At 40.7% G+C, this 24,104-nt stretch overlaps 5 protein-coding genes across 5 annotated transcripts; all 5 read left to right on the forward strand.

The window, feature by feature from the left end:
• The first annotated feature begins 632 nt into the window (after positions 1–632).
• LOC122326974 (olfactory receptor 52D1-like) lies at positions 633–7,631 on the forward strand. The gene is made up of 3 exons (XM_043222201.1): positions 633–1,548; positions 4,579–4,887; positions 7,612–7,631. Exons 1-3 carry the CDS (start codon positions 633–635, stop codon positions 7,629–7,631), a joined length of 1,245 nt encoding a protein of 414 aa, XP_043078136.1.
• Positions 7,632–7,760: 129 nt separating this feature from the next.
• Positions 7,761–8,702, forward strand: LOC122326975 (olfactory receptor 52E8-like). The gene has a single exon (XM_043222202.1). The coding sequence runs from the start codon at positions 7,761–7,763 to the stop codon at positions 8,700–8,702; it is 942 nt and encodes a 313-aa protein (XP_043078137.1).
• A 7,821-nt stretch (positions 8,703–16,523) lies between these two features.
• Positions 16,524–17,474, forward strand: LOC122326976 (olfactory receptor 6N2-like). The gene has a single exon (XM_043222203.1). The coding sequence runs from the start codon at positions 16,524–16,526 to the stop codon at positions 17,472–17,474; it is 951 nt and encodes a 316-aa protein (XP_043078138.1).
• A 1,495-nt stretch (positions 17,475–18,969) lies between these two features.
• or61a1 (odorant receptor, family 61, subfamily A, member 1) lies at positions 18,970–19,908 on the forward strand. Its single transcript, XM_043220954.1, has one exon. It carries the CDS (start codon positions 18,970–18,972, stop codon positions 19,906–19,908), a length of 939 nt encoding a protein of 312 aa, XP_043076889.1.
• Positions 19,909–23,034: 3,126 nt separating this feature from the next.
• Positions 23,035–23,973, forward strand: LOC122326977 (olfactory receptor 15-like). Its single transcript, XM_043222204.1, has one exon. The coding sequence runs from the start codon at positions 23,035–23,037 to the stop codon at positions 23,971–23,973; it is 939 nt and encodes a 312-aa protein (XP_043078139.1).
• Positions 23,974–24,104: the final 131 nt, after the last annotated feature.

Here is a 24,104-nt window from a genome sequence, read left to right on the forward strand (position 1 = left end):
TAAGTTAACCCAAGTGTGTAACCCAAGTAACCTTATTATGGTACATATAGTCTTACAATCGAAAGGTCACAACATGCAACAAATTCCTGACAGAAAACTAATTTTATTATTTATTTATTTTTTTCATTTAAATTTTTTTATTTTGTTTTATTTATGACATATTGAAACAATTTTCAAATGATTTTCAGCAGTCTCTTTCTCGTGTCCAGTGTAAACAGGGTGTAAGGTAAGACTTCAGTTCAGTCTGTGCTGAAAAGCTACTGTCAATCAAATTATCATGGGAGGGACCTGTCTGCGTTAAACTTCTACTTCATCCCAAGACACTTAGTTTGTCTCTTATATATTTCACCGATGACAGTAAATATTAGCCAGTAACAAAAGCAAAAAGCAAAACAAGCAAACAAGACCTTGGTACTTTCAGCTGTGGATAGTGTACATTTAATTATTTATTTGGACCTATTTATTTATTTTCCTGACGGTGGCTTCTTTTTTTCTTTATGCAACAATAATTTAAGCGTCATGAAATGCCTGTTTTAGTTACGATGTTTAAGTGACCTGTTGTGTTACATTTGGTTGTACTGTACACTGTTTGTTCATTTCATGTGATTTCATAGAAGAACCGTAGGCCTACCATGGATAACACGTCTTATCCTGTCATACTGACTCTTATGGTGCCAAAAGAAACTAAATCATATAGACATGTATATATTATTTGCTTTTTTGCCTTATATCTACTTATATTGACAATTAATATATATATTGTTATGGTCGTTATAATAGAGAAAGCTCTTCATGAACCAATGTACATATTCTTGTGTCAAATGTGCATAAATGGAGTTTATGGCGCTTCAGGATTCTACCCTAAAATTCTGTCTGATTTAATATTGGATTCATATGTGATCTCCTCTCCCATGTGTACTTTACAATCCTTTGTTATCTACAGTTCATTACTTTCTGAGATCACAATATTAACAGTGATGGCTTATGATAGATACATAGCCATATGCAAACCTTTAGAGTATCATTCCAAATTAACTAAAAACACCTGTGTGAAATTAATTCTGTTTTCATGGATGGTTTCTAACTCCCTCACAGCTATATGTGTCCTGTTAGCAAAATTGAGACCCTTTTGTAAATATCACATTGACAAATTATATTGTGACAACTGGTCAGTTGTAAAACTGTCTTGTGCATCATCTTTTGTTAATAATGTCATTGGACATTCCATAGTTGTTTTATTTTTAAGCTTTATATTTTTTATTATTGTGTCTTACATTAAACTGATATCTGCATGTAAAGCATCTTTAGAAAACAGAAGAAAATTCTGGCAAACATGTTTGCCACATATATTTTCACTGATAAATTTCACTATTGCTATGCTTTTTGATATTATGTATAGTAGGTATGGTGCAAATGATATTTCAGAGAGTTTGCGAAATTTTTTGGCTCTTGAACTGGTGATAGTTCCACCTGTGTTCAATCCTCTGATCTATGGGTTAAATATCAGAGCAGTGCGCAAAAGAGTTTTCACTTTGTGTTGCATGAGGGGTAAATGTTTTACAAAACATAGTTATGTAGGTACAAAACACTAGTTTGACACTGTAGCAATGAATTGTGTCAAACTGTGAGAATGAGTGTGATAAACAAACATATGTATGGTGTGATTCTAGTATAAAAAAGTTAATTAATCTAATGAACACATGTTATGTTAGCATGTTATCAAGTGCATCTGATCCAGTTCATCAAGTTGTACAATTATCTTGGAACATTGTACATGTACTGTGAATGGCTAACATTTTGTTAAATATATTATGTGTAGAGTTTTCAAACCTACATTAAAAAATATATTTAGATTTATTATTGTAATTTTCATCTGTGTGTAATGTAACCTCAGGATTTTTACCCTAAATTTCAGTATGATTTAATATTCGATTCATACATTATCTCCTCTCTCTGTATGCACAGCTCTTTTCTTTGTGAATTTACACTTTTAACAGTGTGATAGATATTAGAGATTTTTCTTGTCATTTTACATGCCTTCTGCTTTGTCTATGCTGTTCAGTGACCTGCTCTCATCAGAAAGGTTGTGAAACTTGTCACTTTTTTTCTTTTGTTCACGAAGTGCCATTGCAATGCGCCAAATGCATGATTTATTTATACATAAGCGTTTTTAAACATAAAATCATGAAGCCAGATAATGGTACCACAGCAAAACATAATCTATCACAAACTGGCTTGAGTGAATAGTAGCATAGAAATATTATCAAATCGTAAATGCTTTTGAATATTTTTTTTGGATTTTACATAACAGACTCCTAATATGACCCTACTGAATTTGACCGAATTTACTGCCTATGTTAATATTGTAGTTTGTGTATCTGTCAGGCTCTGATCAATGAGACAAACTCTGAATACAATCAAAGAAGTCAGATTAATGAAACAAGGCATAATGCGGCATTCAGCCATCAGACGAAACTCAAAGGAACTGAAAATATACTTCAAAGTAGAAAGTCGACAGTTAAGTAAAACAGTCTGGTCATTTAGTGCTCGATAATCAATACACAGCCTTAGCCCTCAATCCTTTTTGTCCACGAAGAAAAAACTGGATGTGGCAGGGGAGTTAGATGGTCAAATTAAACACTGTTGTAGGGCTTCACTCACGTATGTCTCCATGGCCTTTCTCTCTGGGACTGCTGGTGAGAGGCCTGCTGCCACCTCAGTATTTCTCCTGTCCTCCAATTCACTATAGGCTGATGTCATTTGTGCCTGGGACGACCCAACACCACGTCCAAGGTTGTGTCCTCCAGGACAAGCAGGACGAGGGATTCAGTCGTCAGACGAAACTCAAAGGAACTGAAAATATACTTAAAAGTAGAAAGTCAATAGTTCTTTCCTTAGCTGAAGATCGTAATCACAGAGAAGTCTTATGGTCAAGCCGGCAGAGCAGGCAGGCAGGCAGTGATATGATCAGAACTGGTCGTATGCAACATCGAGATCAGCCACTGACTGAATGAAATGAGCAGGTTTTAAAGGGACAGGGGTGATTGTGGCTGACAGTGGCTGAAGGTGCGGGTGATTAGTATTGAGGGGATCAGGATTGTGAACAGCTGGCGGGATCGGCTGACGAGGGAAGTAACGGTGTAACAGTATCATTAAATATGAGGAATATTAAAGGCTCTACAAAACACCACAGTGTCAAGATCCAGATTAATTCAGTTTACGTTTTGTTCTAATCCAATCAGTGATGACCCTGAATGCAAAAACTATGGAAAATGCCTGAAAGTACAGGCAATACTCTGACAGCTCCAGAATTTTTGTACATATTCTGTAACATTATTTCAAAATCATGTACAGCATATCAAAAATCATATAAGCCAATGTGACATGCCCTGTGTCACCAAGCCAGCAGAGGGAGCCCTTACCTCTGGATGATCTGTGATCACTCCCTCTGCTGCTACTTCCTGTTTTAAGACTATAAATTCTGAATCAGGCCCCTCACCTGCAGGTTGCATTGTTTGTTTGTTTCTAGTTAGCCTAGCCTTGTGTTTCCCTTGTCATAGATTCTTTGGTTTTGACCCTGCCTGTCTTTTGATTCTTTGATTGTTTGCTGCCTGACCCGACCTCTGCCTATTTTTTGGATTTTGTTGTTGCCTTGCCTCTTACACTCCTGTTTGCTGTGTTTCGACGTCTGCCTGCTTTGACTATGCCTTCAGCCAATAAAAGCCTGCTAATGGATCCGCACGCCTCAGACCTCTCATTCATTACAGAATGCAACCTCAAACCAGGATCCAGCGACTTTTCACCCGATCCATGGCCAGGTAGGCGCCTCGCAATATCTTTACTAACCTTCAAGCAGGGCACCCGAACACTTGAGGACTATACCCCAGAATATCTGGACCTGGCTTACCTCTCAGACTTACCGGACTGTTTGTTGATTGAGCTCTTTTGTGAGGGAATAAATCAGCCACTCAAAACACAACTTGTGGTCCACGTGGGTCACTTGCACAGTTTGTGGAGTTTGCTTTAGTGACTGTGGGGTCAGCATTCACGCTGGGTATAGCGGAGCAAAAGGACACCTCATCGACTCCTTTAATGGCCGCTTTCTCAGAGCCACTGCTCAAGATGGCTGCCTTCCCTGAGCCCCTTCCCAGAGCCGCTGCCCAAGATGGCCGCCTTCCCAAAGCTGCTGCCCAAGATGGCCACCTTCCCAGAGCCTCTGCCTAAGATGGCCTGCCCTGCATCACGTGCGCTACGCCCAGTGCCCGCGCGACGTGCGCTACGCCCAGTGCCCGCGCGCGGCGTGCGCTCGCCCAGTGCGCCGCGACGCGGCGCTTACGCCCAGTGCCCCGCGACGTGCGCTACGCCCAGTGCCGCGCGCGGCGCTTACCCAGTGCCGCGCGACGCGGCGCCACGCCCAGTGCCCGCGCGTGCGCTTACGCCCAGTGCCCGCGCGACGTGCGCTACGCCCAGTGCCCGCGCGACGTGCGCTACGCCCAGTGCCCGCGCGACGTGCGCTACGCCCAGTGCCCGCGCGACGTGCGCTACGCCCAGTGCCCGCGCCTCGTGCGCTACTCCCAGTGCCCGCGCCTCGTGCGCTGCCTCAAGTTAAGCCACCCTCCAACCCTTGCCACACGCCGTCAATGGATCACAGCAGCCCCTGCGCTCATCCTCAACTCACCATCGGGTGCTCGCCACGAGTCTGTCAGTCTCCATCGCCGCCGCGGGTGAAGGATTCCTCGCCTCACCGTCCCGCCTCCGAGTCCCGGACTCCACTTCGGCTCATAGACCCGTTGGCTCCCCCTATGCTCCTAGCTCCCTCCTCTCCACAATGCTCCATCAGGCCACCAGCTCCACAAGGCTCCATCGTCCCTCCGGCTCCGTCCGTCGGTCCCATGGAGTCAATGGCCGCTTCTCCTCCATGGCTCCTCCCTCCGTCGGCTCCACAGTGGACCATCATGGCTAGGCTCTGGATCTCCTCTTGCTCCGGACCCCTTTTGTCTCCTCCCTGGCTCCTCCTTCCGTCTGCACCTCCCTGGACTCCTTCTGCTTACCCCCTCCTGGGGTCCTGTCCTCCACCGGAACCTCCTTGTCATGTTCTCTGGACTCTTTGTTTGTTTTTGTCTCGTGCCATGTGCTCCCTGTGCCCTGCCTTCCCTCCATGTTAATTGTATTATTGTCTGCAGCTGTGTCGTATTAATTTAGTCAATTACCCTGTGTATTTAAGTCCTGTGTTTTGAGTTCTGTTTGTTCCGAGCGTCGAGGTCCTTACCTGATGTCTATCCCTGTGTTTATCCTGCCTGCCTGTTCTACCTGCCTGCCTTTTTGTATCTTTATTTTACCATTTTGAGATTAAATCCATTTAAGTTTATTTTGAGCCTCGTGTCCTCCGTCCCGCGAAAGCGCAACCGTGACAGAACGCTCGGAACCTCCAAAAAAGTAAATAGCGGCGTATTTTCCCCCTTATTTTTTGTTTTTTTGTTTGCCATGTTTGCCCAGTTTAAAGACCCAAACTTCCTCATCCGCCTGCTGGAGCAGGGGGATTGCTCTCTCGAGGACTATACCGAACTATTCCTCGAACTGGCCAACGACTCCCGCTACCCGGACAGCTTTCTGTGCGGAATCTATTTCCGAGGACTTAACACCTCCAGCCAAGCGCAGCTGTCCGGGAGCGGTCCTCGAGAGAGCCTCGCCGTGTACGTCGAGTGGGTGCTGGTGTCGTGCAAATCGTTGATGATGGTTGCGCCTGAGGACAACGACACCAGCCCCACTCCAGATCCAGAGCCCAACTCATCCCTTCACCGCAAGGTCGAGCCCCAGCCTGAGCCCACCGCTGACACGGGGGCGGAGTCGAGCGCGACCACGGACCCATCGCCAGAGAGAGCGACAGAGCCGTGGAGTGTAACAGGACCCGAGCCGTATACGTCAGACCAGGTGGGCGAGCCAGCAACGGTTTTCACCGCGATGGAGTCAACCGTCTGTAGGGAGAGCGCGGAGTGGAGCTCCGCCCACTGCACATCGGCTGAGGATGAGCTGATCATCCGCGTCCTTCCCGTCCCCCGTCTCTGCGTCAGTCGCCGAAGCCTGCGGCGTCGCCTTGGACCTCCAGCGCCTCGACGTCACCCTGGCTCTTCGGCTCTCCGTCTCCGCCTCAGTCTCCTCCACCACCTGCTCCGCCGCCGTCGGTCGGCCCCATGGAGTCGATGGCCGCTCCTCCTCCATGGCTCCTCCCTCCGTCGGCTCCACCTTGGACCACCATAGCTGGGCTCTGGATCTCCTCCTGCTCCGGACTCCTCCTGTCTCCTTCCTGGCTCCTCCCTCCGTCGGCTCCACCTTGGACCACCATAGCTGGGCTCTGGATCTCCTCCTGCTCCGGACTCCTCCTGTCTCCTTCCTGGCTCCTCCCTCCATCTACACCTCCTTGGACCCTTCTGCCTTCTGCCTGCCCCATCCTGGCGATCCGTCCTCCACCAGAACCTCCTCCCAAGACCCGGTATCCCCAAATCCTAGTCATTTTGGTTTTTGTTTGTTACCCTTTAGGTGCGAGGACGCACCTTCCGGGAGGGGGGGGTAATGTCACGTTCTCTGGACTCTTTGTTTGTTTTTGTCTCGTGCCATGTGCTCCCTGTGCCCTGCCTTCCCTCCATGTTAATTGTATTATTGTCTGCAGCTGTGTCGTATTAATTTAGTCAATTACCCTGTGTATTTAAGTCCTGTGTTTTGAGTTCTGTTTGTTCCGAGCGTCGAGGTCCTTACCTGATGTCTATCCCTGTGTTTATCCTGCCTGCCTGTTCTACCTGCCTGCCTTTTTGTATCTTTATTTTACCATTTTGAGATTAAATCCATTTAAGTTTATTTTGAGCCTCGTGTCATGTGCTATCTTTATTTTACCATTTTGAGATTAAATCCATTTAAGTTTATTTTGAGCCGCGAAAAGCAACGTGACACTCCTCCCAAGCTCCCGTTTTGTTTTGTTTTTTGTTTTGTTGAGCACAAGGAGTCACTCGTAGGAGGGGGGCTATGTCACCAAGCCAGCAGAGGGAGCCCTTACCTCTGCTGCTACTTCCTGTTTTAAGACTATAAATTCTTAAGCAGGCCCCTCACTTGCAGGTTGCATTGTTTGTTTGTTTGTTTGTTTGTTTGTTTCTAGTTAGCCTAGCCTTGTGTTTCCCTTGTCATAGATTCTTTGGTTTTGACCCTGCCTGTCATTTGATTCTTTGATTTTTTTGCTGCCTGACCCGACCTCTGCCTGTTTTTTGGATTCTGGTGTTGCCTTGCCTCTTATACTCCTGTTTGCTGTGTTTTGACGTCTGCCTGCTTCGACTATGCCTTCAGCCAATAAAAGCCTGCGAATGGATCTGCACGCCTCAGACCTCTCATTCATTACACCCTGACATTTGTGCTTTTCTCATTTTCCTGTAAACATATTAATAGTTCAAATCTGACTACGCTGACTACACAATTGTTTTTTTACATGAGCAAATAACTACCCTCAAGAGATTTCAGGACATCCCTAATGATAAAAGGTTTATAAATACAAACCAACATTCAGTCAGTTGAGATCACAACCAGCTCTGCATCTCTGTATTTGTGAGACTCTCACTGTCATTCCAGCAGCCAACAGTGGATACTGAGAAGTAATCAGATGTAAACTGTTTTAACTGTTAAACTGTAACTTTTATTAATATTGTTTTGCATGCCATTTTGTATTCTACTGTCATTTGTTTCTACTGTCATATGTTTTGAGGGTTACCCATACCATCATGGATAACATGTCATATCCTGTGATACTGACCCTTATGATGCCAAAAGAAACTAAATTATATAGACATGTATATTTTACTTGTTTTCTTGCCTTATATCTCCTTATATTGTCAATTAATATTCGTCTTGTAATGGTTATCATCACGGAAAAAGCTCTTCATGAACCAATGTACATATTTCTAGGTCATCTGTGTGTAAATGGGGTTTATGGAACCTCAGGATTCTACCCTAAAATTCTGTCTGATTTAATATTGGATTCATACGTAATCTCCTCTCACATGTGTACTTTACAAACCTATGTTATCTACAGCTCTTTACTTTCTGAGATCACAATATTAACAGTGATGGCTTATGATAGATATGTAGCCATATGCAAACCTTTAGAGTATCATTCTAAACTAACTAAAATTACCATTGTGAAACTGATTCTGTTCTCATGGATTGTTCCTAACTCCTTGTCAGCTGCACCAACCCTTTTATCAAGCCTGAGGCCCTTTTGTAAATATCACATTGACAAATTATACTGTGACAACTGGTCAATTGTAAAACTGTCTTGTCTATCAAGTTTTGTTAACAATGTCTTTGGATATGTCAATACTGTTATATTTTCTATCCTTATAGTTTTTATCATAGTGACTTACATTAAACTGATCTCTGCATGTAAATTGTGTTTAGAAAGCAGGAGGAAATTTTGGCAAACATGTCTACCACACATATTATCACTAATAAATTTTACTTTTGCTTTGCTTTTCGATGTTATGTATAGTAGATATGGTGTAAACGATATTCCAGAGAGTTTGCGTAATTTTTTGGCTCTAGAACTGTTGATAGTTCCACCTGTTTTCAATCCTCTAATCTATGGGTTAAATATTAGAGCAGTGCGCAAAAGGGTTTTTGGTTCATATGTTGCATCAAGAGTAAATGTTTTTCCAAAAATCTAAATGTAATTATATAGAAGAATTGGTCCATTGCAAAATAAGTTTGGTTTTTAGCTATGAATGTGACAATGTGAGAAAGAGTGTCATTTTGTCATGCATGGTATGATGTATGACCACACAGCACAGCAAAAGATAAATTCTTTAAGCTGCATGATTATCATTTTGGAACACTGTACATTTAAATGCCTAAAATTTTATTAAGTATATTAAGTATTGAAAAGTCATGAATATATATATATATATATATATATATATATATATATATATATATATATATATATATATATATATATATATATATATATATTTAATGAACATAGAAATGGGATTTTTTGAGCCTCAGGATTTTACATAAAAATTTCAGTCTGATTTGGACTGTGCTCTTTTATGTGCAGCTCTATTCTGTGTGAATTTATCATTTTAACAGTGATGCAATACAATAGGTATGTGACCATATGCCACCCTTTAGACTATCACTATTACACATTTTTTATGTTATTTTACATGTCTCCTGCATGTCTGTCTTTTTACTTTTTTTTGTCATGTAGTGCCATGGGTTTTAATCCAAGTTTTAATCATCCTGGTTAAAACTGTGCCAAATATATGCTGTATTTAGACATCAACATTTATATAAGTTCATAAAATTATTGAAAATGTATAGCTTTTACATTTGAAGCCAGTTGATTCATGTTACCACTGGAAAAGATATATCACAAACTAGCTCATTTTGTTAGTAACATAGTTTACATTTATTAGATTTCAATTACTAAAATTTCCAAATGTTTGTTTATTTTCAGGGTTAAATTAGTTTTTAAGTAACAGATTACCAACATAACCCTACTGTAAACAGAATGTACTGTGTTAATATATAGTTTGTATATCATTGTCGTTGTGATTTGTGTGAGGAATATTAAAGGCAGCCCTATGATAGACAACAGTGTCATTATCCAGCTCAATTTAAAATTTTGTTCTTTTTTTGATCAGTGGTGCTGTCAGACCAGGTGTGAGAGCCAGCAACATGCGCCATGAGTAAGCAAAAGCTAGCCATGGATGGTGAGAGCCCGGGAGAGTGGAGTAGACTGTAGATCCAGCGGCTCCACTTTGGCTTCTAGCTCCCTCACCTCCACTGTCACCCATCTCTGCCTGTTGGACTAAGAAATGGGAGCTGGACGTGGGGGCAGGAGATGAAGCAGGAGTGAACAGGACCAGTGGAGACGAAGGAGAGAGATGAGGGGAAAATACTCTATATCTATTTCCCAGGCAATTAGGTCACCAAGTCCAGCAGTGCCAGATATACAATTAGCTCACCCTCAGCTGTGGTGCAGTGGTTGGAGCCGGGACTGTCAGTGGTTTTTGCACCTGGGCTGATGGGTTGAGCTTTTAGTTTTAGGGCGATCCTCCACTCTGTCGCTCGGCTTTGCACTGGGTTGTCGATAACTGTGAGATTGGGCTCTCTGACAACGGAGGACTCTGGCTGATGTTCCTCACCATGGAGGGCTCTAGGTCATGAGTGGATCTGGCAAGATCATCCTCGGGGCAGATGGTGAGTCCACTCTATGAAGGAGGTAAACTCCTCTCAAGGACCATCTTGGACAAAGGCGCTTGTCTGGTCTTGAAAGATTTGTCTCCCTGCTTCAGCAAAAGGAGAAAGAATTCAGGGTGAATGAGAGGATATATGGGGCACAATGGAGAAAAAAATCCCAGGTAACACAAAAAATAAAAACGGGGAGGGATAGACACAGAGGTAATTGTGTTTCTTCAGGTCTTCTGTAACACTGTTTATGAAGCACACAGGAGGCATGAGTAAATCAGTTATTCCACATAACACAGGGGAAATCCAAACAATAGGTACAGAAACAAACACATGTACATAAATGGTAGACCCGATGAACACAACACAAAAGCTGGGACTGAAATAAGATAACTGGAGAAACAAGGGATCATAAACAAAATAAATAGAATGTAGAGAAACTGGGACACAGAATACATGGGCAGCAAAAACATAACACAAACAGTCCATAATACTAACACCTAAAGTACAGTCACTGGGTGCCCTCTGGTGTACTTAGCTCCTGAACCACCCTCCGGGTAAACAGAGACACTTGCTTCCCAGGCTCCCGGTGTTGAACTCAATGGCCTCCACGAGTTCCAGGGTGGTGGTGGGATTCCTCATGCACACAGCTTGCCGATGAGAATGCAGGAGGGCCTGCAGGAACCGGTCAACCATTAAGCATTCCGCCACTTAGCTGGCCAAGTGAGCTCCCAGTGCAGGGTGAGTCGGGTGAGCTCAGTGGCATGGGCATGGGCTGGCAGGTCGTAGAAGTGGCTGACAGACTGGGATTTCCCTCTTCATGTCCCCATATCTGTCTGCCTACTCGAGCAGGAGGGAGAAGTAAGTCCGCTGAGCTTCACCTGACAAAAGGGGTGCCAGATTTGTGCCCACTTGCTGGCATGCCACCCTTCTGCGGTAGTGGTCTTTTTAAACATCTTGAAATATGCTTTTACATCATTGTGGGCAGTCATTTTCGGCATCAGCTTAGTGGCTACAGCCCGGGGGTCAGGTAACGGAACGTACTGGGCAGCAACAGCCTGAAGAGCCACAAGTTCCTGCTCTGTCTCGACCTTGCGAGTAGCAAAGGGCTCCAGTAACTGCTGCTGGTGGATGCTGACCTCGATGACCTGCTGAGCGGCTTCCTCCATGTTGGCGGAGGAGCGCCTTGCCAACTGCCTTGTCCAGGAAAAAACATGAGGGGAAAAAATGATCTCATTTGCCCGTGATTCTTCACTCTTTTGCCTGCATTCTCCACCAGTGTCACGGAGTGAAGAATCACACGGCAAGAGAGCTCAAAACAAAAAACCCCAGAGGGTGGTTTTATCACAATAAATAAGAGTCAACAGAGTGGGTCAACCGGGTGCTCCCGGTGCTCTCTTCCTCCTTTAACCTTTGTGGTGCAGTGGGTCTGTGTGGTGCGCTGTGAGAGTGGGCCAATCGGTCACACACTGCTGTCAGAGGGACAAGAGAAAAGGCGTTAGTGTCAAGTCTCATGGAATCAATGCTTGTCTTCTGGCAATCTGGCTGATATAGCTCATGTGGCTGATATAGCTAGCTCCTGACGAGTTGCAGGTATGACCGATCAGCCTGTAATAGCCAGAGATAAAATATGTTTTAGTATGAACTTTAAAGAATAGGAATGTTACCGTTGAGTGCTGAGTTCCAAACGCAGAGAAGAAGATATCTTAGAAAGACCTCTGCAGAATAGCAGACTGATAAGATGGCTGTGTGGAACTTTCCCAAAAAGTGTTGACTTGCACCTGTAGGCTAAAAAGGAGAGCTGCACTTAGAAGTGAGCCAGAAGTTAAAGCTGCACCTCTGCAACACGCTTCTCCGATGCCAGACAGCCTCGCCACAACGGCAAACGAGCTTGCAGATTATATGACTTTGGTATTATTTGTAATGTATTTAACCTATATATAATACAACTATATCTTATTATAAGCAATACGCTCGCCTGCCAAAAGATTTATAGACCTGAGCAGAACAGACCACAGAGAAGTCTCCTATGACCTGTCTTGTGAGTATGATTAAATGCTCATGAGAGATAGGACAGACTCGACTTACTTTACCTAACCTGAGGATAAACAAATTAAGGTAGAAGGTGCAGGCGATTTGAGAACCAAAACAATATATATATATATATATATATATATATATATATATATATATATATATATATATACATATATATATATATATATATATATATATATATATATATATATATATATATATATATATATATATATATATATATATATATATATATATATATATATATATATATATATATATATATATATATATATGTATATATACATATTGTGACGAGTTGGCTGCCCCTCCTTGTTACTGTCATCTTCACCCCGTCCTTTATTCGCCGCCCTTCACCAGGCTCCCGACGGGAGTGGGTGTGTTCGAGACGAGGGGCGTGGTATTGTTCAGGTCTGGCGGTGTGTGACGAGGCACACCGGGAGTGAGTTTAGCCTCGTTACCGTCGCCGTTAAGTACCGGACACGCCTCTCCTCGGGAGACCGGTCTCTTCCCCCGTGCATGCACGCTGGTTTCCTCGTGGGTCCAGGAAGGGTGTGCGATGGACCTCACCCCGCCGTCCGAGAAGTGCTCATCCCACTCTGCCGCCCGGAGCAACGAAGCAATAGAGATGCCGCGGAAGAAGCCGCCGCCCCTCGCGCCCCGGACCAGAAGAAGGGGAGCGCGTGTAACCGCCGGACTCCGGCCCTTACCTGGACCCTTCCCCCCTGGAACACGGCCTAAACCTGCACTTTACCCGTAGCACGACGAGGACACCAGATCCCCCTTTTATTTGGACACTTTCCCCCTTGGACACTTTATTTTGTATTATTTTGTCAATAAAAAGCCTCTCCGAGGCCCGACGCCACGCCCACTGTGTCTGTCGTTGACTCCTCCTGTCACAATATATATATACTGTAGATATTAGTGTGACAAGCATCCTGAGGGATCATCAGCGTCGCCCTGGAAACACACAAGGAGCACCTGGCTGCACCCAATACCGGCTGATCATTCACAGCTGCACTTCATCAAAGACGGTTTTATAAGCATCACGAGGCACACCAGTCGGTGAGCTATGACTCCAGAGAAGCTGATGGTAACTGTTGTCTTTTTTTGTTCCCTCCAGAAAGCAGCGCATGACCGATCAGCATCACCTTTCATGGCACAGACCCACTGCATCACCCAAAGAGAGAGAGAGAGAAGGAGAGACTGCACCTCAGCACCAGGACACAGTTTGGGATACTTGTTTGGGATCACCTGTTTTACCACTGCTTGTAAATAAAATCCACCCTCTGGGGGTTTTGTTTGAGCTCTCCTTGTTGTGTGATTCTTCACCCCGTCACAATATATAGTTCAGGTTACCCCAGAAAGATTCTCAAACATAACTTAAACATATAAACCCTATATTTTGCATAAGATCATATCAAATAAATAAATTTTAAATGGAAATCAGAAGCAAAAGCAGAAGCAGAAGCAGAAGTGACAAAAATGGGTATACACAAATGTCTACAGAATTTTTAAGTCAAGGATTTTTACAAAGTATTGTCCATGAGCGCATAATTAATCCCAAGAAATTTTAGAATATCTGTAGATCCCTATATAGTTCCCTAATGACAAATCACTAAATGTAAAACCAAACAAGACCTCACCACTTTCAGTTGCATTGTCATCTATGAATATTGTACATTTTCTTTTTTTTTTTCTTAAAAAATTGAGGCATTGCTTGAAATTAAATGTTTGTAGTAGCTAATGTTTTACTGACATTTGACTAATGTTGTCTTATGTTGTACTACATAATAATTTAATGTGATTTAAAGGACATTACTATGAATAACATTGTCACGTCTCTGGACTCTTTTGCTATTGTTTTTGTGTCGTGCCACGTGCTGTCTGTGCCCTACCTTCCCTTCATGTTAATTGTATTATTGTCTTTAGCCGTGTCTTAATTTAGTTAATTACCTGGTGTATTTAAGTCCTGTGTGTTTGTATTCCGTTTGTCCGAACATCCATACAATGTCTATACGATGTCCTTACGTGGTTTTTGTTCAGCCTGTTTGTATTTATTATTATTTTGCCTGTTTTGGATTAAATCAGTTTATTTCGCTTCTCGAGTGCACTCTCCCGCGAAACCACGACTGTGACAGGACGTTCGGACCTAAAAAGTAAAGCAGCGTATTTCCCCTTTTGTTTTTTGTTATGGATCCCCCTTATGATGACCCCAACTTCCTCATCCTCCTGCTGGAGCAGGAGGATCGCTCTCTCGAGGGTTAATACGAAGGACTTCCTCGCCCTCGCGAACAACTCGCACTACCTGGACAGCTTCCTCTGCTCACTGTACTTTCGAGGACTCGACAACTCCACACGAGTGAAGCTGTCCGGGAACGGCACTCGAGAGAGCATCACCACATACATCGAGTGGGTGCTGGTGTCCTGCAATTCGCTTATGACTGTTGCGCTGGAGGACAACGACACCAGCCCCACTCCAGATCCAGAACCCAGCCCATCATCTCCCCGTGTCACGGAGCCCAAGCCTGTGCCCACCGATGGCGCAGTCTGCGACAGACCAGGTGCGTGAGCCGGCAAAAGTTTGTGCATGAGTTCGCCACGGTGGAGACAGCCGACTGCAATGAGAGCACGGAGTGGAGCTCCGCCCACTGCACATCGGCTGAGGATGAGCTGATCATCCACCTGGGGCTGCTGGATCTACAAGAGGAGCTGGACGATGTCGATCTGGACATAGACTGGGCACCTCCCCTGTATCCAGAGTTCCTATTCCCGTTCAGCTGTCCTGTTAGCCTGCTGGTTCCGCCCAGCCGTCCTGTTAGCCCGCTGGTTCCGTCCCGCTGTCCTGTTAGCCCACTGGTTCCGCCCAGCTGTCCTGTTGGCCCACTGGTTTCGCCCAGCTGATGATTCCCTAGAACGGATGCACCCTGTATACGTCTCTGCATCAACATTCTGAACAGAAACCTATTAAGTGCTCGGTTGAAAACTCATAGGTATAGGATTGGCCATTACCCACCGCCTTTTCTTGGGTACTTTGAAGTAAGGGCTGTAAAACCCTGTCCTCATATCAGCTGAAGGGACCCTCTCTATCACGTCCTTCGCCAATAGGCACATGAGCTATGCACGCAGGACAGAGGCATCGGCAGCCTTAACTGAAGTTTACAACAAAACCTGGACAATTGCTACTGAAAACTAGCCCAAAACAATTCCAATCATGTTTCAATTAAAATTTGTAAATTTGCATTCCAATGGCTAAATCTCACATTATTAAGGACTCGGATATACATTATCACGGATATAAAAAAACATCCCCCAGACTTGGCAACAAAGCGTTCTGTAGCGCTTCAGTTCATCCAACACAGATTCAACATGATGTTAGTCACAAGCTCTATTTAACACATTTATTAATATTTTTGTAAATAGAAAATAGATAGACACAAAGGTTGATTTAATTAAAAAAAAAACACCACCAAAAAAGGGCATATGTTCTGCACAAGTTGAGTTGCACACGTGTCTGTGTCTTTGCCATTCCTTGTTACAGTTCAAAGGTTGTGCCATTTTCTATAGTGACCTCTAATATGACCGAAAGAAAGGGAATTATTATTTCAACCTATTTTCACCGATACATTCCCACCATGTAATAATTACCATAATTACAAAATTCTAGCTTGTAAAAAATGTCCCATCCATTGTAGAACTCATAATTATAACAAATTGACAACAGCAGATTTATTCAGACATTATATTTAGGCATTGACAGTGTTGCCATAGAAACTGTGTTGCCATAGAGTCCAGTGACATGAACAGCTCAGAGTAACGTGACTTGTTGTTGTTTTAAAAAGTCATGTAATGTTGTCATCTTCAGAAATTAGGGCAATGTGTTGTCCATAAGTGCATGATTAATCCCAAGAAATTTTAGAATATCTTCTGTATTTCCCTAAAGACAAATCAGTTAACATAAAACTAAGCACAACCTCACTATTTTCATTTGTGGCACATTCGTTTGTGGATACTGTATGCTTATTCTGCTTTTTTTATGACTGTGACTACTTTTTTTTTTTGTCAACAGTGGTCGTTTTATTGTCTATTCATTATGCTCATGAAATATTTGACACTAAATGAAATTTCTGCTTCATGTATTTTACTATTTGACTAATATTTTCTTATATTAGGTTAAGTTGCTGAATATTAGCTTGTTTCATGTGATTTTGAAAGACTGTACTATAAATAACATGATGGATAACACGTCTTATCCTGTGATATTGACTCTTATGGTGCCAAAAGAAACTATATCATATAGGCATGTATATTTTATATGTTTTCTTTTGTTATACGTGTTTATCTTGTCAATTAATATTCGTCTTGTTATGGTCATTATCATGGAGAAAGCTCTTCATGAACCAATGTATGTATTTTTATGTCACGTGTGTATAAATGGGGTTTATGGAGCTTCAGGATTCTACCCTAAAATTCTGTCTGATTTAATATTGGATTCATATGTGATCTCCTTTCAAATGTGTGCTTTGCAAACCTATGTTATCTACAGCTCTTTACTTTCTGAGATTGCAATATTAACAGTGATGGCTTATGATAGATATATAGCCATATGCAAACCTTTAGAGTATCATTCCAAATTAAAAAAAAACACCTGCATGAAATTAATTCTGTTCTCATGGATTGTTCCCAACTGCTATTGTGTTACAGCAGCCCTATTAACAAACTTGAGGCCTATTTGTAAATATCACATTGACAAATTATATTGTGATAACTGGGCAATTGTAAAACTGTCTTGTGCATCATCATTTGTAAATAATATCTTTGGTTATGCTATTATTGTCACATTTTTTAGCCTTATAATTTTTATCATAGTGTCCTACTTTAAACTAATCTCTGCATGTAAAGAATCTTTAGAAAGCAGAAAGAAATTCTGGCAAACATGTCTGCCACACATATTATCACTGATAAATTTCACTTCTGCCTATTTTTTTGATATCATGTATAGTAGATATGGCTCAAACGACATTTCAGAGAGTTTGCGTAATTTTTTGGCTCTAGAACTGGTGATAGTTCCACCTGTGTTCAATCCTCTGATCTATGGGTTAAATATTAGAGCAGTGCGCAAAAGAGTTTTTCCTTTATGTGTGTCACGTGCACCAAAAGATTTTCCTTCTGTAAAGGAAATTTAAGTTAGAAATGAATTTCTGTCAGAGTTTTTTCTGACAGAGTGGGGCATGTTGTATATATATACATATATGTAAGCATATTTCTGGTTTGATGTATGTACTGTATGAATTGTGGGGAAAAAAAATGTATTCAAGTTGTATGACTGTCAGATTGGAACACTGCACATCTAAAAGTCTGAGTAACATTTTATATTAAATAAAATTATTTTAGAGTGTATTTTAGAGTTACTAACTTTTATAGCAATAGTATTTATATTATTTATAGCATAGTTTATAGTATTTTATGCATTAATACATGTATATTTATTATAAAAATGAAAAAAAAAACTATAGTATTTCTGCACAGAATTCTATAGTAATTAAATGAATGAATGGATGATGCTTTTATATAGTGCTTTATTGTGTATTGCTGTATGCCAAAGCGCTTTACAGTTATGTATCGCCTTAATTTATATAGCGCTTTTAACTGTGCAGATTGTGTCAAAGCACTTAATTAAAAGATTGTAGAATAGAGTGTCAGTAATGTATGACAAGATTAAACACTCAATTTTCAGTTAAAGGTATTTCATTATTGAATTCGGAGGCATCGTTGTCTAGCTCAGTTTAGTTTAAATAGTATCTGTGCCGCTTAGTGAGGGACCATATTCTGATCATGACATAACATGCATACCCTCTATATGTGTTGCCATCAGTAACCATCCAAATTTTTTAAATCATGAATGTCAAAAATGAAAGGAGGCATAGTATGTGAGGGTACTATTCACTTCATTTTGCAACACAGAAGAAAATATTTTCCTTGGATGTGCGAGATGTCTGTGAACAGCTGGTCCTAAAGACCCCAAAATTGGTCAGATGCTACTATACACCATTTTAATGAACATTTTACTGTGTATTGTTCATATAGAGCTGCCATATAAAAGTAAGTATAATGTAACAAAAAGTATAATGTAAATAAAATAAAAACAAATTAAATAAATGTTTTAAAAATCATCACACTGTGAGATATTTAACTGATATCTAAAACTTGTCATGTGCTTTTCTTTAAAGTACATCAGCATTTCAACAATCAGCTACAAGACAATAATAATGAAGTGACATCAGCTTAGCCAGCAAACCTAACTATCGAAGAGGTTAATAAACCCACCTCATCCTCTGACCCTGTGTTATATAAACTTGTCATGAGCCATGAGCATTTGGAAATCTTCCTCAGAGCGCAGACCTGAAGGACTTTCCAGAACACCTCAACATTTTTCACATTCTCTTTTAGTTTTTCAGGTACAAGTGCAACTCTTTTGCAGAGCTTCATAAGATTTCTCATCAAATGATTTTCTATGCTGCGCCAAGCGTTTGACAATAAATACATAGAGTCTGACCCCATTTTGTGAAAAAAAAAATGCATGCGAGAAAGTATGATATTAGCATTCATTATGATTGTACCTTTCCTAAGATGCTTTTTTTTTTGCATTTGTGTCTGGTATGTGTTCGCTTGTCAAGTGGAATGGACAACATCTCTTCCTTTTCCTCTTTCTCTCTCACGGCTCTGAATGACACCAGCTGGTCCAGCAGGGTCACTGTATTTTCATTTGCCCTGCCTGGCTTTTTTCTGACCATTTTTGTCAACACAGTCTTGATTTTCATAATTGTTTTAGAGAAAGTTCTCCACCAGCCTATGTATATTTTTGTGTGCAATTTGTGTATAAATGGATTATACGGGGCCACGGGACTGTATCCACCCCTGCTGTATTATTTATTAAATGAAACCGATGTTATCACTATGGAAGGATGTGCCATCCAAAGCTTTGCCATTTTCACCTATGCAATAGGTGAGTTCACTAATTTGTGCGTTATGGCGTTCGATAGATACTTAGCAATCTGCAGACCTCTGTACTACCATACTGTCATGACGACCATCATGGTTTGGAGGCTGCTGACTTTCATTTGGATGTTTCCCTGCTGCACTGCAATACTGATGATACTGATGACGCTCAGGTTTCCCATGTGCATGAACCAGATAAACAAACTGTACTGTGAAAACTGGGTCTTGGAGAGACTTGCCTGCAGGGTGGACACTGTTCAGTTTGTAGTCAATGGAATATTAACGTGCGTTGTTAATGCTCTGGTATGGTTTGTGTTTTTGTCTTATATAAACATCCTAATCGCTTGTAAGCGCTCTGTTCAAAACCACAAGAAGTTCATGACGACATGTCTGCCACATTTGGTAGCCTTTTTGAATTATACGGTCTTGTCACTTTTTAATAGCTTACATGAGCGGTTTGCAACTAGCAGTCTGCCTCAGGGTTTTAAAAACTTGTTGTCGGTTTCCTTTGTGATCATTCCTCCTCTGGTTAATCCTATAATATATGGAATTGTACTAACTCCTATAAGGACTAAAGCAAAAAATGTATTCCGAGGGTTAAGATCTAAACATACTGATTAAACATTGCTTTTTCACAAACGACCTAGTAAAACAAAATGGCTCGCATGGGCAGTGCTTCTTTGATGAATTATGACTGTTATAATGAATGTCAAAATAAAAACCACAAGTTTATGGTCAAATTGCATTTATATTAAAAATGAATACAATAAACAAAATGAATACAATAAACAAATAAAACTCATTTAATCAGTAAGGCACCTTTGTTGTTCCACTGACTTTTCCCTAGAAAATCATTATCCATCATCATTGTTCTAATTAATTATCTACATTTGTTAATGCAACTATTTATTCCCTGTATAAAAAGAGCAAAATAAAATTAATGGTTGTAAATATAAATGCTGTTTTTTTAATCTGTGTAAATGTTTTAGGAAAAACTAACAACAACACACGCACTTAAATATGTAAGACATATAATTAGATGCTGACCTATGACCTATAATCATAATTTATTTAAATGAAGCGGTCTGTGTTAAATTCATAAATTTATTTATGAAGCGGTCTGTGTTTTTATGAGACTTTTAGTTAATAAGCTATCAGAAACTATCCGTTGCTTCAGAAAGGTGAAGTCATCTAATCATAGAAATTGTAACCACAAGGTCATTGTGTAAATATTCTGAATTGTCTGAGGACTGTTATGTTGTGTATCTGACTGTATACAAGTCTCTTATGTTGCTTTGAGCAGAGCGACTGGTGGATCTCTAAAAATAAGTGCTCAAAGGCCTTCACAAAACCTTACATCCCTTCAAGCCAAGAACATTTGTTGTTCTTTTGAATTTTTTTATGGATTTATATAAAATACTGCTTTTAATTTTTAACAATTTAAAACTTCTTTCAAAAACACAAGATTGAACACATGAGGACTACTAGTTTGTGTCGGCCTTGTTTTTATCTGGAGAAGAAATGGAAAACACCTCCTTTTCCCACATTCTCACTGTCAAGGCCTTGATTATGATTATTACTTTTGAGAAAGCCCTGCATGAGCCCATGTACATTTTCTTGTTTAATCTGTGTGTTAATGATCTGTGCGGAACTACAGGGTTTTATCCCCGGGCTTTATTTTATTTACTCACAGAAACAAACAGGATTTCGCTTGAGGGATGTCTTGCAGAGTTTATAATATTCCTGACTGTTCTCCTTGTTGTCAATCCCATAATACATGGTAAAAGATTTGGTCCAATCGGGGGAAAAATATTGTATATTTTCCAAAGTTCAAGGAATAATAACACCTAGTACTCACTGTTATAAATAATTTAGTGCTGAGGTTTTTTTTGCTATGATGATTCAGTGCTTCACAAAAAGTGGCAGTGATACGTGTTTTAGTTTGAGATGCAGAGACAAGTGTGTGCTCACGTAATGTGATTTCTACAAGATAATGTATTGTTTGAGCTGTACCATTAATTTCACAATATAACAGCTGAGAAATATATGGATATTTATAAGTATTCTTCACTGCGTTTGGCACAAACAGGCCTTTGTCACATGGATTAAAACAGTAGTTAGTTCTCATTAACACAGTGGACTATAGGATGTTATGAAGGCTTTTATTAGCCAGCACACATATCACCCTGTAGCAGTCTTGTTGGATGAGAGACCTCCTGAGAAAACTAGATTACTGTTGTAAGAGAGCCCTGAAGGGGGTGCTCATTCTGCAGTCTGTCTCTTAGTATAGACCCTCCTACTGACAATGCATTGTGATCGGACGAACCTCACAAGCACATGAACGTATGGGTTGTTTGTTTTGTTGTAAATAATCTTAATTATTCCTAACTGCATTGACTTTCGAAAGGCCAAATAAAGTGCTTTTGCTCTCGCACAGAAACATACAGCATCTCCCAGACATGGCTAGCAGGGTTGGCAGGTTTTCGAGGCAAAACCTACCAACTCGCTACTCAAAACTATCCAGAAAGTAGCCCAATCGCTTTTCAGGGGGATTTGTACAAATCGTGTCCTGGTGGGATAAAAATAGTAGCAGGGTTCCCCTGATAAAAGTGTCATTCCAAGGCATAAACATCACGTTATTGGGGTCATTTCTACCCGCGGACATGAAAAATATCCCTCTGAAAGTGTTGAAGTAGCCCAATTCCACTGGAAAACCACTTGGCAACACTGATGGCTGCATCAACACTCCAGTGGTTACTGAAACCATGCCGTCTTTCGTTGCACGACCATTTAGGCCGCATTATGCAAATATTACCACATCTTGATGCAGACATGAGGGGCAGTGTTTGAATGAGGTGTTTTAGCCTTCTCTTTTAGATAGAATACATCTTTTTGTGGTAGACTTTGATCCTTGTAACTCTGCAGATCTTATGCAAAAACAGCTACATACCAAATTTTTACAAATAGGTGACTAAAAACAACACTGAATAGGGGTGTCACATCCTGGGACTATCCCATGTTTCCTTTATGCCCTTATTTGTTTTTTCCTGTTCTTGATCAGTTGATTAGTTTATTAGTTTCCACCCGTGTCTGTCCACCTGTTTCAGTTCTCCCTAATTGTGTCTCAGTGTTTAAAAGCCCATTCTGTCTTTGATGTCCCTCATTGTGTTTTGTGGTATACGTGCGTTGATGCTTTTTGAATTAGAATGAAAGAAACCTTTCCTTACTCCTTTGTTGGGGTTTAATAATTGTGACAAGGGTTACAGATCTAATTTTTATAAAGTCATGGAGCTTTAAAAAAGCTTGTGTTTGTCAAGTTAGATTTTTTTAAATATTTTTAGCTTAGTTTCTAGTTTTAGTTGTAGTTAATTTTTTTTAAATGTTTCTGCTGTACCTCCATTTCCTAAAATCTTCAGTTGCTTCAGAATTACAGAATGATAAAGCCATCTAAAACGCTTCAAAATCACATGATCATTTCTGAATTATCAAAGGACTGTTAGATCATTATAATGTTGCGTATCTAAGTGTATATAAAATCCTCTTATATATCGAGCTATGAGCAGAATGCTGGATGGATCTCTAAAAGAGGTGTTCAAAGGCTTTTGCCAAACCTCACAGCCCTTCAAGACATTTTAGTACAACATACTGCTTATACTTCTATTATAAATGATTTAAGGCTTCCAACAAGATACATTTCACATTGTTTGTGTCTGCCTTGTTTGATCTGGACTCAGATTTTGAAAAGAGATGGAAAACATCTCCTTTTCCCACATTCTCACTGTCACGGCTCTGAATGAGTGGAACTGGACCAGCAGGATCATATTTTTTTCTTTCGCGCTTCCCGTTTATCTTCTGACAATTGTTCTGAATGCCACCTTGATTATGATTATTACTTTTGAGAAAGCCCTGCATGAGCCCATGTACATTTTCTTGTTTAATCTGTGTGTTAATGATCTGTGCGGAACTACAGGGTTTTATCCCCGGGCTTTATTTTATTTACTCGCAGAAACAAACAGGATTTCGCTTGAGGGATGTATCACACAGAGTCTTGTCATCATTGTTTATGGTGCTGGTGAATTCTCAAATTTAAGTGTCATGGCTGTCGACAGGTACATAGCGATCTGTCGACCCTTACATTATTACAGTATTATGTCACCTTTCGCTGTGCGGAGCCTGGTGGCTTTTATTTGGATATATCCTTGTTTTCTGAGTATAATGGCTATTTTAGCTGCTATGAAGCACCCTTTTTGCAGACATGAGATAGATAAACTTTTCTGTGAAAACCTGTCCTTGGTTAATCTTGCATGCAAACATGATATTTTGAATGGTATTTTTAACGGATGGATGTATGCCACTGCAATTGTCTTAATTAGTTTAGTTTTGATTTCCTATTTTAAAATAATTCTAGCTTGTAGAAGATCTAAAGTAAATCAAGAGAAGTTCTTCAGCACATGCATGCCGCACTTGATTTCCTTCCTTAACTACATAGCCTGTGTTTTTGTTGATTCTTCCCAGACAGAATTAAGAACAAAAACATTGCCTCAGATGTTATATACACTTTTTACTGTAATATTCCTGATTGTTCCCCCTGTCATCAATCCTTTAATATATGGTATAAAATTAGGTCCAGTAAGGGCAAAAATACTGTGCATTTTTAGAAGATTAATAATTAAGAACTTAGTATAGGCAAGTATAAAATATTATAATTTAATGCTGACTTCTTTTTGCCTTACTCTGCATTAATCTGACATTACATTAAAACTAAAGCTTACTATATTATAATAGTATTTAAAGAGTGTCATTTATGTACTATTACT

Source organism: Puntigrus tetrazona, chromosome 21, assembly GCF_018831695.1.
Source record: "Puntigrus tetrazona isolate hp1 chromosome 21, ASM1883169v1, whole genome shotgun sequence".
In the NCBI taxonomy this organism is placed as follows: domain Eukaryota; kingdom Metazoa; phylum Chordata; class Actinopteri; order Cypriniformes; family Cyprinidae; genus Puntigrus; species Puntigrus tetrazona.

Coding starts and splice junctions, on each gene's coding strand:
- LOC122326974 (XM_043222201.1), top strand. CDS start 633: ATGGATAACACGTCTTATCCTGTCATACTGACTCTTATGGTGCCAAAA. Junction 1,549..4,578: donor CACTTTGTGTTGCATGAGGG/GTAAATGTTTTA, acceptor CGCTACTCCCAG/TGCCCGCGCCTCGTGCGCTG. Junction 4,888..7,611: donor CCCTCCGGCTCCGTCCGTCG/GTCCCATGGAGT, acceptor CTGTCATTCCAG/CAGCCAACAGTGGATACTGA.
- LOC122326975 (XM_043222202.1), top strand. CDS start 7,761: ATGGATAACATGTCATATCCTGTGATACTGACCCTTATGATGCCAAAA.
- LOC122326976 (XM_043222203.1), top strand. CDS start 16,524: ATGGATAACACGTCTTATCCTGTGATATTGACTCTTATGGTGCCAAAA.
- or61a1 (XM_043220954.1), top strand. CDS start 18,970: ATGGACAACATCTCTTCCTTTTCCTCTTTCTCTCTCACGGCTCTGAAT.
- LOC122326977 (XM_043222204.1), top strand. CDS start 23,035: ATGGAAAACATCTCCTTTTCCCACATTCTCACTGTCACGGCTCTGAAT.